Source organism: Eschscholzia californica, unplaced genomic scaffold, assembly GCF_041429995.1.
Source record: "Eschscholzia californica isolate CP2 unplaced genomic scaffold, dmEscCali1.0.p SCAF_3, whole genome shotgun sequence".
NCBI lineage: Eukaryota > Viridiplantae > Streptophyta > Magnoliopsida > Ranunculales > Papaveraceae > Eschscholzia > Eschscholzia californica.
In genome coordinates this window covers 18,637,185-18,650,255 of record NW_028238420.1, presented here as the reverse complement: position 1 = coordinate 18,650,255, position 13,071 = coordinate 18,637,185, and the positions used below count along the sequence as shown (strand labels likewise).

The window sequence follows — 13,071 nt, the reverse complement described above, 5'->3', positions numbered from 1 at the left end:
CATAATTTTAGTTGTCAATTTCTTCAAGGAAAAACTAATTTTGGTCGGAAATGAAAACATTTTATTAGAACAAACCAAAAATTGTTCAAAACACATATTTGCAGTCATTACTTTTCTTCATGCAAGCAAAAAATATGTTCAAAAATATTTATGAGTTTGAATATTTCCTTTGAGCATATATGTTTTTGTTCGGAGATGGACTTTTTTTTTAGAACATCTAGAGATTTGTTCAAACAAGTTTTTGAAGTTGTAAATTTTCTTTAGGCCAAAACTAGTTTGTTAGAATATATGTTTTACGATCTAAAATTCTTTGGAGCATATATGAATTTGTTCTGAGTTACAAAATAAGAGTTCAGAAAACTAAAATTCTTTGGAGCATATATGAGTTTGTTAGAAATTTTTAAACACATACTGGAACACAAAACTAAATCTTATGGAGTGCAGAAATAAGAGTTAAAACATCTAAATTAGGTAGAAGGCAAAATAGATAATATTTATAACAAAATATTGTGGACAATCACAAACCATCATAATTTGTGAACAAAGGAAATCCAAGAGTGTCAGTACAAGATACAAAATATCCAACAAATGTTAATATTTTCCACTAGAGTTGTGCACGACATGTAGCACTGTTGTGATAAGAAGGTCTGTTGCACCTGCGGCATATCCTCTTTTGCCTCGTAACATTACCAGAACTTTCCAAACGATTTGTACGTGGTCGCCCTGGTGCCCTTCGTACTATGGGAGGAAGAATCTTTGTTGATGAATCAAAAGAAAATGGTTCATCAAAATTGGGTACAGGGTAAACATATTCTTGGTAAGTTTTCCTATAGGCCTCCGTTGTCCAAACAGGATCAAAAAAACAAGTAACATCACCACGCCTACTTCCGATGCATAGCATTGCATGCTCGCAAGGAAGAGAATCCACTTGCCAACGCCGACACGAGCAAGTAAGAGATCCAAGATTAACACTATGACGTGGATCAGAGTACACTTCATAAATTAATGGAGCAGCCTCGGCGAACCTCCATGTTTCAGATATTTTTTTTTTCGAATCTTGTTCATCATTGATGGAGGGACAGAGAAAGGTAGTCCATCCATTTGCGGCATCTCTATGCTTTCGCATCTTGTTCATGATCTTTTGACGAATGGCATCTAACATAGCAGTTATTGGAAGTACCCTTGCCTTTTTTATCATAGAATTGAAGCTTTCGGAAATTTGAGATGTAATAGCACCGTACCTAGAATATAAAAAAAAAGTACGTTCAGAAACAAAATCGGATTTGTTGAGATGAAATAAGTTATGCAAACATTATAGGAAGAACACTGTATACAAATATAAATGTGTTTGCAAAATATTTATCTTTGTCCTAGATAAAAAGTGTTTGTACAGAAACAAATGTAGCTATGTTTCGAAGATATAAATTATGCAAAGAACAAGATAATAAATCTGTATGCAAATAGGTAAGTGTTAGTAAAATATATACCTTTCTCCTGGAAAAAAAGAATCTGCCCACGTTTCAGGATTAAGAGATTCAAAAAATCTAGTCACGTTGGATCCACCCATCTCGATCATTTGTTCAACAGTGGAATGATACTCAGATGCGGGTAGTGCACGGGCAGCCTTATACATTAGCGTCTGAAAATACTTTGACTTCCGGGCTCCATTACGTAATCTAACATTGAGATTGCATCTTAAATGCCATGTGCAAAAAGAGTGATGCGCAGTGGGGAAGACATTACGGACACCATTGATAATGCCCCCGTGCCTATCTGATATGAACGTGTAGATTTTTTCGACACCTACAACGATCTTTAGGTTTTCCAAAAACCAAACCCAGTTGGCTTTATTTTCCAAATCCACTATTGCATAAGCAATTGGAAACAAACCTGAAAATTGAAGAAGAAAAACTACAGATGCAGTGAAGTATATGCAACTAACAAATAAAGTACTATGCAAGCATATCTTGATGTGTTTAATAAATTTGTAGCAAACTTACATATACAGCGTATATGTTGTTGATTTAATTTTGAATTTAGAAACATTCACGTATGTGTTTAATGAAGGAGTTGAAGGAGATGTCCTTCGACCAAGGTGACAATGCGAACAATTTGTCGGATAGGACAATTGATGTGGAAGATCATCAAGTCCGATTGATTTAGGGATCGTAGAGTTGTAGCTAGAGACCAACTACGATCGTCGAATTACGAAGTAATTCGCGGCTAACTTCGGATCCTACAACGGGTTACACATAAGAGTGACAAATTGATCTAGGATATGACTAGTGGGAGTGAGATATAATCATGGGAGTGTCCCATAAACATATCTCATAGGCCTAAAAAAGGAATTAGGCAAAGATAGTACAAAAAGGCCAAAAACAGGGTTTTTGGGCCTAGACCGGTTCGGGTACTTCTAGGACTCGGATTGGGCTGAATTTTGGAGGGTTAGTTGCTGATATAATAAAAATTATATCTGCCAATTTTCGTGGTGTTTGGACACCTCCTCCTTGGGGAATTGAGAAAATACCAATAGTTGTTATTTTCGACTATTTCCCTAAATCTTATTCTAAAGGGTGTTTTAGGAAACCTAAAAGGAGGTGGATTCTTATTAGGGTTCTATATAAACACTCTTAGGGCAGAGAATAAGGTGTGGAATTTCTCTCTAAGCTTTCTTACTCTACCACATCAAGTAGAGAGGAGAAAGTGAGCTAATTCCCATTACTATCAATCTAGTCAAAGAAGAAGGTGTTCTTCTTTTCCAACCACCATTGGTGTGCTAGCTATACAACAAGGTGGGAGATCAAATTGATTGCTCGTGTCCCAAGTAGAGGAGCTACACTTGAAGCTCTTGGTCTTCTTCAATCAATTCAACTAGTTCGAGGGAAAAGCGATTAAGGTAATCTACTATCTCCATTAGATTAATTACTAGTTTTGCATGTGATCCTGGGAATACTAGTGTAGACATTAGATGTCATATTTCCGCTATAAACACTAGTAGAAGGGTGTAAATCCCTACAGTGGCGTCAGAGCCTCTTGCTATTAACTAGTTTTTGCTAAGAATCGAACTAATTTATATGCTTGATAGTTTGAAAATTGAGTTTATAAAAGTATTTTAAAAGGTGTTTTTAAAAAGGTATTTTTAACTCATAATTTGATGGGATTCAATAAATTTTCAAATTGAGAATCACATTGATGATTAAAAGTGTTTTAAAAGTCTCAATTTGATTGAATTTCAAACTAATCCATGCTTGATTAAATTGATAGTTATGTTTAAAAAGATTTTAAAACATAAAATTTGATTAATTTTGAATTGGATTCAAAGATTTTTCAAAATTGATTTCAAAATTGTTCTTTGAAAAATTTCAAAAACCTAGATTTTGATCCAAAATTGGTTTGATTAAGAGTTGTTTTTAAGTTTTGGAAACTTTTGAAAAACAAAATTTTGGAATTTTAGAATTTTAGAAGTGTTCTAAAAAGAGTAGTTTTGACTTTAGGAAGCTCTCAAAACAAATTTGAAAAAATTTAAAAGTTTCTAAAAGTTTTAAAATTTTTTTAGAAGTGTTCTAAAAGGAATTTCAAAAATTTAAGAAAAGTTTTAAAATTGGAAAATAGCAACTTAGAGTTGCATAAGAAAAAAAAAAAAAAAAATTTTTTTCTTTTTGGAAACTAGGGTTTTGAAAAACCCTAGTGTCCGGCCAGGGAGCTTCCTGGCCGGACCAGAAGCTCCTGGACGCGTCCAAAGCAGCTGCTGAGACGCGTCTTGAAGACGCGACCAGCAGCTGCGACAGAAGCTTCTGGACGCGTCTTTGAGACGCGTCCAGAGCAGCTACTAAGGACGCGTCTTGAAGACGCGTCCAGGTCGCGTCTAAGACGCGACCAGCAGCTGCGAAGGAGCTTCCTGGACGCGTCTAGGACGCGTCCAGAGCACTCGACCAGACGCGTCTTGGAGACGCGTCTGGGAGGTTCTGGGTGTCTCGGACTAGTCCGAGACACCTAGTGCTGGCCCGGTCCAGTACCAGACACGTCTAGGACGCGTCTGGTACATGGACTAGCGTCCTGGCTCCGGCCAGGACGAGACCAGGCCTTGATAGGCCTCGGCCAGGACATGCCGGCCCTATGGGCCGTGCTATATCCGGACCTTGTCCGAGCCCCTTTTGGGCTTGGGCCGGGACTTGTCTAGGACTTGTCCCGGGCTTTTTCGAGGCTTTTCGGACCACGAAAAGGGACCATCATTCGAGTGGGAGTTTTTGCCAAAATTTTTTCCGATTCCAACCAAATAATTCCAAAATCAATCCGGGCCATCCAATAGCCCAAAACGGATTTCTCTTTAAATTGATTTATGAAATCATTAAGAATCGAACCAATATTTTTTCCGAAATTGACCCGGGCTTTCTCGAGCCCAAAACGGAGTTTTTCTTAAAGATGAGTTTAGAAATCATAAAAGATAAAACCGGAAAGCACCATTAGTAGAATTCTTCGAATTTAGACTTAAGGTCCGTAATGTGACATGTGATGTCAACAAAAGTATCTCCCAAGATAATCATGCATATATAATTCTTAGCCTTGATATATTATATGATTGCATGTGATGTGAATGCGGGAAACTAGTATGGCCATAGATTTATTTCTTTATTATTGTTTTAAGCACGGATGGGTGCATGCTTTGTAATTAATTTTAATTTCAAGTTTATACGATCTGCGAATCGTTAGAGTCTTGTAATTAGAGTTTAGGGTCTATGAGTCCATTGAAGAAACTCGAGGATGAAATCCAAAGGCGAGTGGGAGAAATCAATGGAGGTTCAAAGATGGCGATCTAAGACGAACCAAAAGGCGAAACAAGAAGAAAACCAAGGGTGATTAGATCTTCTAGGTTAGGGGCCATACTAGGATCCATGTCTGCTTGATTTACTTTCTCGCGGGCATTTACTTACTTATTTACGCTTTATGTCGTGGATGTTAGTTAGGCTAAATAGTTCACTATAACAAACGCCAGACTAGCGTAAAAGTCCCCAAAAGTAATCTTGAGTAATCGCCTATCCAGATTAAGACACTCGTTGCGCCCTTGTTCGAGGAAGGTGGGTCGGCCTTCGCAGAGTACCTCCTCTACCTTGGGACAATGCGGGTAGGTCTATAGAAGAGGCCTACACGTCTAAATGGTTCTACTCAACGAGATCAGCAAGAGAGTCTTGGATACTCGAGGCAAAAGGATAGATTAGTCATTCATTAATGAAATCTATCAACCAAGAGTCATAAGGTATGATCAGTGAAGTAGTTCGCTCACCCGGAACGACGGAGTCAAAGGGTAGGGCCTTCGTCCGCTTTACTTCGAAGAACTGGGGTCTTGGAATCACTTATTCAATCGGGGACAATTTTATATTGAATAATGTGGGAAAACTAAGTTTTTCAAAAACGATAACGAGTTTTAAAACTTTGCCATTTCTTTATGTAGTTTTAAGATGACACAAACGATTTCAACATTGAATCACACCTAAAGGAGGTGTTGATCCACTTCCTAGAATGGAAGAATGAATCCGAGAATAGTTCTCAGATTCAAAAGGAAGGTCACTAGAATACCCAATCCCAATGTTGACTCATACAAGAGAAGGTCAAAAGCCATTTGCAAGCAATCGTATAACATTCTCTTTGGAATAGTAATGAATGCTAGCATAACCATTAAGACAAACTAAGGAAGAAATTCCTACAGAAGTCATAAATGGAGAGGTACGAGACCTCCAAGGCAATCTGAAAGTCATCCTAAGGAAAGACAACAGAATACATCTATCACCCAATTCAATATCGATTGAACAAAGATTGATAAAGACCTTAGATGAGTCACTCAGGTTGTTACAAACAAACAGAGCAGAACATACGGGAATATCCAGTCTAAGAAAGGTTCTTGAGAAAGAGATCTTGAGATTCAAAAGGGCAAAAGGATCAGTCAAGTGAGACAAACATTTGATCATAGAAAAGCAGTTGCCGAGTACATGATCAAGAGTATTCCTCATTACTGTGAATGTTTCTAAAACAATGGCTAGACCATTTAAAAGGAAACTACCTTTAGCACCTGGAGGACAAAAGGAATGGAATTATGAATTCCGATTCCGTATCCTTGTTAACAAAGTTAAAAACAAGTATCGTAAAATTCCTTCATCAGGTATTTAAGACCAGATGAGCGGCTCAGTGGGAGCTTAAGGGAATCACATACTTGACTAAAAGAAGTAGAGATCCAAGAGGGAGCAGAAGCAGTAATGCTAGGGATGCTGAAAGGGATCAAAGTCTTCTTTTAGACACTGATCTAGCTTAGAACTTAATATTGATTATTTTGTTCTTCTAGAAACATATGATGTTTTAAACCAGTGGTAAAATTAACTGAAGGTTAACATTGATAATGGCTAAATCAAGAGATTCAAACTCATTAAACTTCAGCATTGTCAATTAGGTCTTAAGGACTGAATTGACAAAGTCACCCTTTTCAAAAGGCATAGAGACTAGTAATCTATTAGGACTCATACAGTGTTATGCAAACCTATAAGTTTACTTGCAGAAGCTAACGAGAGAAACTTCAAAAACGTACTCTGACAACTTCATGAAGTATGGAAACGTACAAATCATAAAGTATAAGTCGGAATGTTTGAAAGGTTTAAACAAAGTACAAACCGAAGTAAAAGAATCATTTTGACAAGAGAGTTTAAGTCATCCAATTAGATTGGAGTGGTAAAAAACTTGAGTCAAATACTTGATAACCATCAAAGGAGTTGAGAAACCGTTTCCCAACTCGCTCCATGGAACACATCTGAGGGATGGTAGATTCAGTGGGAGTAATCGAACATTGCTATGCATAATTCGATCAAAGATGGGTTTAAGCCAGTCTTCCAAATATCTTGGGATATATTCTAGACACGATTATTTTCACACTTAACCTACTCCGTCTAAGGCTAAAACTTGTAACAACGTTACTAAACTTAGCTAATATCTGACGCAATTTCTTTTTAAAAGAAATTTGGGCTTCTTCCATAACCAATCAAGAGAACAAAGTGTTTGTTGCTCATGATAGTATTCTTCTAATAATTAGCACACCTAGTAGTCTGGGAGAAAACACTGATTATTACAAGAATAAGTGGGAGAAAAGTACAAGTCGATTTAATTCGATCATGAGAAAAATCATGGAGGGTCATGAAGAACAATCATGAAACTTGTACAAGTCGATTAAATTCGACCAAGAGCAACAAACTGCGGCTCCTCGGAAAAGGAAAGGTTAAAGACATGATCTTATAAACCCACCGCACAAAAGCGAATGTCATTCGCCGGAGAACTCTCAAAACAAGTGAAAGTGTCTCTAAAGGAATATCTTAAAGTAATTGAGAAAATTCCAAATTGTTGTTCAAAAGCCCTAAAAGGTCAAATCTCAAAGACACAGAAAATAAAGGTTATTTCTGAAGAGATAAAAGACCTGCGCAGAAACGGAAACTGACTCTAGATTTTGGCTAGAACCCAAAATCATCGTGGAATCCATATCTCGTCAAGACATGAAGCTTGATAATTTAAGTCAACAAAAGACCTAAATTGGTTTTCCAAAATAGAAAACTGAGAAGGATGGAAACATTCGTGTTTCCCGAAACGAGACAAGAAGAATAAAGATTCTTCCAATCAAGTTATGTCCACAAGCATGCTTCAGAAATCTATCGACGGATTAAAAGCACGCAAGAGTTAGAATCTTCGATTCAAAAGGCAATCAGAGAAATTTGATTCCTGGAGAATGAAGAAAATCTTGAATCACGAGTTTCAAGAAGGTAAGTGGGAGTAAACAAACCTTCCGGGTCCATATGCAGAGTACATACAAAAGATTGAGTACGACATAAGGTGTTGTATAACAGTAACGAACTGACTCAATAAAGGACCACACACAAAAGGATAAAATGCCATTTTGGGCATCTGAAGATCTATAAGCATAGATCAAAAGGATGATAGGATTAGAGAGACTTAGTACGCTGAGATGCTTGAGATCCGAAACAGAAAATCTAAGACTCGGAAAGTCTAAAAGAATTTCGACCCAAAAACTCATGACAGAGGGCGTTGCAAAACTCGGAGTCTAAAAGACACCGATGAGCTAGCACGCATGAGAGAGACATTTATGTTCGAAAACATAAAGTCAATCATGTTGGACATGATTAGCATTTAAACATCTGAATTCGGATTGGAAAACCGAAACACTACTTAGTACATCCTAGAAGGCTAAAGGATGAAGTAGTACAAAGTTGAACATGTCATCGTAGCAAACTTCCAGACATGAAAGGAAAGTAGGCTAAAAGTGTTTTAAGCCGGGAACGGTTGCAAATACTACACAAAGAATTAAAGGCCTTAACTCTAGTAAAGATTACTAGATATTATCAAGGTTGAAGATAGTAATCTTCAAATTAATTGATAATAAGCAAAGTTTAAAACCGACTACCACGGTAGTCAAACTAAACTGTCACCTAAGACATAGTATGAGATTCATACACAATCTAAGGCATGAGGTGTAATTTTAAACCTCGACAAGTAAAACAGAGTGGGTAAAAGGAGTTTTACGGAAGAGGCTCAGATTTACAACTCTCGTTATCAGAAATAATAAGAATTATTTCACCAGTCGTCTAAACTTGGTTTAGTGTTTAAACGACAGTCCATAGATAATAAAACGTTCCGAATAGGTTTGTCAGATACGTGATCTGATGAATGAAACCCTATTAAGTGAACTTGGAATATTTATTATCAAAAATCCCTGGTCCAGGTCATTGCATGGACAACAATGACTCACGAAGACTAGCACGGGAGTCGATGGGTTAGCGCAGTTTCATGGGCTATAGGAATAGTATATTCTATTCGACTACGTGGGTGTATAAAAGGTTTATACACTGGATAACCCTCAAATGAGAAGTACATCATTCGTGATGAACGTCAATACTTCTCATAAAGACAATTGGAAAGATTCCTCAAAACATGAGTGCTCCACTCATCTTATGTAAGGAATGCCCGACTTTGGTTCCGTTAAACGCCGCGCCGTAAAAGGAGGTTATAAAGACGGATACTGGGAAGGACAGGATAGACATGAAGTTAAGTGGGAGCGCAAGAATGGATTGTGTCACCCTAATCACATTAGGTACAAAGTGTCTCAAGGCCACTTGATGAGTAGCAACTGAAAATGCGTGGCCGCGCTCAAACGGATTAAAAGTTAATCGTTTGTCTTTTACAGTTGTACTCGGATATCAAGAAAGTCTGAATGATGTGACGTATCAGATGGGATACTAAATTGACACGGGAATCGAGGCATTGCACTTGTTCTAAGTCCAAGTGGGAGTCTGAAGGAGTTGAAGGAGATGTCCTTCGACCAAGGTGACAATGCGAACAATTTGTCGGATAGGACAATTGATGTGGAAGATCATCAAGTCCGATTGATTTAGGGATCGTAGAGTTGTAGCTAGAGACCAACTACGATCGTCGAATTACGAAGTAATTCGCGGCTAACTTCGATCGGATCCTACAACGGGTTACACATAAGAGTGACAAATTGATCTAGGATATGACTAGTTGGAGTGAGATATAATCATGGGAGTGTCCCATAAACATATCTCATAGGCCTAAAAAAGGAATTAGGCAAAGATAGTACAAAAAGGCCAAAAACAGGGTTTTTGGGCCTAGACCGGTTCGGGTACTTCTAGGACTCGGATTGGGCTGAATTTTGGAGGGTTAGTTGATGATATAATAAAAATTATATCTGCCAATTTTCGTGGTGTTTGGACACCTCCTCCTTGGGGAATTGAGAAAATACCAATAGTTGTTATTTTCGACTATTTCCCTAAATCTTATTCTAAAGGGTGTTTTAGGAAACCTAAAAGGAGGTGGATTCTTATTAGGGTTCTATATAAACACTCTTAGGGCAGAGAATAAGGTGTGGAATTTCTCTCTAAGCTTTCTTACTCTACCACATCAAGTAGAGAGGAGAAAGTGAGCTAATTCCCATTACTATCAATCTAGTCAAAGAAGAAGGTGTTCTTCTTTTCCAACCACCATTGGTGTGCTAGCTATACAACAAGGTGGGAGATCAAATTGATTGCTCGTGTCCCAAGTAGAGGAGCTACACTTGAAGCTCTTGGTCTTCTTCAATCAATTCAACTAGTTCGAGGGAAAAGCGATTAAGGTAATCTACTATCTCCATTAGATTAATTACTAGTTTTGCATGTGATCCTGGGAATACTAGTGTAGACATTAGATGTCATATTTCCGCTATAAACACTAGTAGAAGGGTGTAAATCCCTACATTTAAAAATACATATTTATATTTTAAAACAAATATAAATATGTTTACAGGAATGGCATAAATGTATACATACCATTATTTCCATCCTTTGTAGCTGCGGCAAGAATGCAACCATTGAACCTTGTCTTCGCAAAAGTAGCATCAATGTATATAACAGGTCGGCAATGTTGGAAACCCAAAGTACAAGCACGAAGCGCAATAAAAACTCTAACAAACCTATGACTATTTTCATCCACTTGCAAATCAATTCGACTATTTGGATTTGTACGTTCTAATGCATCAACGTACCACTTCAACTTCGCATACGAATCACCTTCTTCCCCAAATGCTCGATTCATTGCAAACTTCCTTGAATGGTAAGAGTAGTAGTAACCTAAATTAATACCATAGTCATCAAGAAATTTTTCCATTACATCCGCTGTAGTACGATTTGGATTTTTCTTTATTTCTTTACAAATGAGATTACCAACTAATTTACTAGAAAGTTTCGGATCACTGGGATTCAGAACAACATCTAAACAATCGTGTTTCGGTTCAAATTCTTTCAAGATAAAAACAGAGCTACATCTCATTGGTGCAATACCATGAACTTTCCACTTACATCCAGGTTTGGGACATACGGCTGTGACCCGAAATCGTTCGTTTTTGATATATTTGAAGGTGTTTTTAGTAGCTATTGTATATCTTCCAAGAGAATCTCGAAAGGATTTCACTCCTCCATCAAATATTTGACCAATATGAGTAAACACAGGGCCCCAAGATTCAGATACTAGTGGTCGGTCCCTCAATGGTGCCTGATGTGGCTGTAGGTCAACCTCCATATGCAAGTGCTGTAGAAAAAATGTCTTCAAATTAATATATATTCTGAGAACACATAACTTTATGTTTCCGAAAATGGATTGGTTTGGAGACAAATCGTAATAAACTGACAAAAACAAATGTTATGCATCATGCATCAAATGTAATGTTCTTAAAAGGAAGAGTTTTTATGTGAAAAACGAAGACAATATTTACTACCTATAAACACAACATAATATGCTTATGTAAGTATAAATTAATCGGAACAAAACAATTTGTGTTAGTGGACGTGGAAATATGTTCATGAAATAATATATGAAAAACAGATAACATGAAATCACAACAAGGTGAAAACATGAGTATATACTTCCGAAAACAGAAAATACTCTAAACAAAGGAATTTGTGTTTGTGGAAGTGAAAATATGTTTCATGAACTTTATGAAAACAGAACACATGAAAATTATGAAAACAGAAAACATATTGGGTTTTTCTTAGGACATAACTTATTGTGTCAGAAAATATGAGTTTAAAAACCAAACGAAATTTCAGATAGAAATGAAGATGAAGAACAAAGAAGTTTCAATGAACAAAACATGGTGTTGATGATAATGATGATGAAGATGAACACAAACTCTCTAAAACTAAAGAAGGTTCATGGAACAAATCATGGTGTTGATGATAAAGATCATGAAGATGAAAGAAGATGAAAGAAACTTTTATGTTTCGAAAAAATAAAGAAGAAGAAAGTTTTATGATGTTTTAAGAAAACGAAAATTTACAGAAGAAGATGAAGATGAGTGTTTATGATGTTTTAAGCAAAGCGCAAAGAAAATGAAGATGAAGATGAGGGTTTATGTTGTTTTAAGCAAAATGCAAAGAATGAAGATGAGGGTTTATGATGAAGATAAAGGAATGAAGATAAGGAAACTCAAACCTGTAAATCTTTCCAGATCCGTGTAGCTTAGTAGTTGTTAGAGAGATACAGATGAGAGAGAGAAATGGAAGGAAAGATTTCTTTCTCTTATGGAGGAGAGAGCAGATATAGGAGAGAGAAAATGGATGGAAAGTTTTGAGGAGGGAAAGAGAAAGTTTTGAGGAGGGAAAGAGAAAGTTTTGAGGAGGGAAAGAGATATAAATGGAAGGAAAACACCCAGGCATCTTCTCTCCCATATATATATAAGGGTATAAGAGGGATTATTTAAAGTAAGGGCTTCCTAGAGATGGGAAAAGTGACCTAGGGATCCGAAATTGGGTTGGATTAGTATTATTTTTGAAAAAATGGATTTTGCAACTTATATTAATCTATGGTGGGCCAAATCCTAGTTATAGGGTCATTTTTTGGACTTTTGAGTAAAAATTTCTATCTTTAATACCGTGCTCCTGTTAAAAAAGTTAATTTGGATCTTTAAGAGTGTGACAGTAGTTAATAAAGACATCCCAACAGGAGTGTCTATTTGAATATATCTAATTGTCAACCACTTAAACTCATCATTATCATGAGGGATTGGGCCATTGGTCCAAAAAGGGGACCAAAATGAAAATCCCACCCAAAGTTGCCTAAAAATGAAAGGGAGGTCCAATGTGTCAGTTTGGGGGTCAAAATTACGTAAAGGGCCCTTAGAAAATAAAGTATTTACCGTTCATGCCATCGAAAATTACAAAATTGCCATTGAAAATTACAAAATTGCCATTGAAAATTACAAAATTGCCATCGAAATTTCTCGGGAAACGATTTTTTTCTGAACAATAATCTGACAACCCGTCCATCAGAATGTGTATTGTTCAGAAATTTACGGAACTGCCACCGAAAAATTCTCAGGAAACGAAATTTTTTTCGGAAAATTATTTTATTTACTGGAAATTTTTTTCTGTACCAGACATTTTTGCTGGGCGGGAATTTGAAATTTCGTTTGAAAATTTCAAAACTTCGAAAAAAATATTTTTGTGACCGGGAAATTTTTTTATTTACTGGAAATTT

General features: G+C 36.7%; 1 protein-coding gene across 1 annotated transcript; it reads right to left on the bottom strand.

The window, feature by feature from the left end:
* Nucleotides 1-604: 604 nt before the first annotated feature.
* On the bottom strand, nucleotides 605-11,115 carry LOC147548838 (uncharacterized). Its single transcript, XM_086668131.1, has 3 exons — nucleotides 10,368-11,115; nucleotides 1,488-1,890; nucleotides 605-1,241 (listed from the first exon to the last, which is right to left on the bottom strand). The coding sequence occupies exons 1-3, from the start codon at nucleotides 11,113-11,115 to the stop codon at nucleotides 605-607; spliced, it is 1,788 nt and encodes a 595-aa protein (XP_086524257.1).
* Nucleotides 11,116-13,071: the final 1,956 nt, after the last annotated feature.

Bases quoted from the DNA above. Each gene is read 5' to 3' on its own strand.
- LOC147548838 (XM_086668131.1), bottom strand. From the start codon at position 11,115: ATGGAGGTTGACCTACAGCCACATCAGGCACCATTGAGGGACCGACCA. The intron at 1,891-10,367 runs GTATGTATACAT...TTCAATTTTCAG, and splicing joins TACAAAGGATGGAAATAATG to GTTTGTTTCCAATTGCTTAT. The intron at 1,242-1,487 runs GTATATATTTTA...TTTATATTCTAG, and splicing joins TCTTTTTTTCCAGGAGAAAG to GTACGGTGCTATTACATCTC.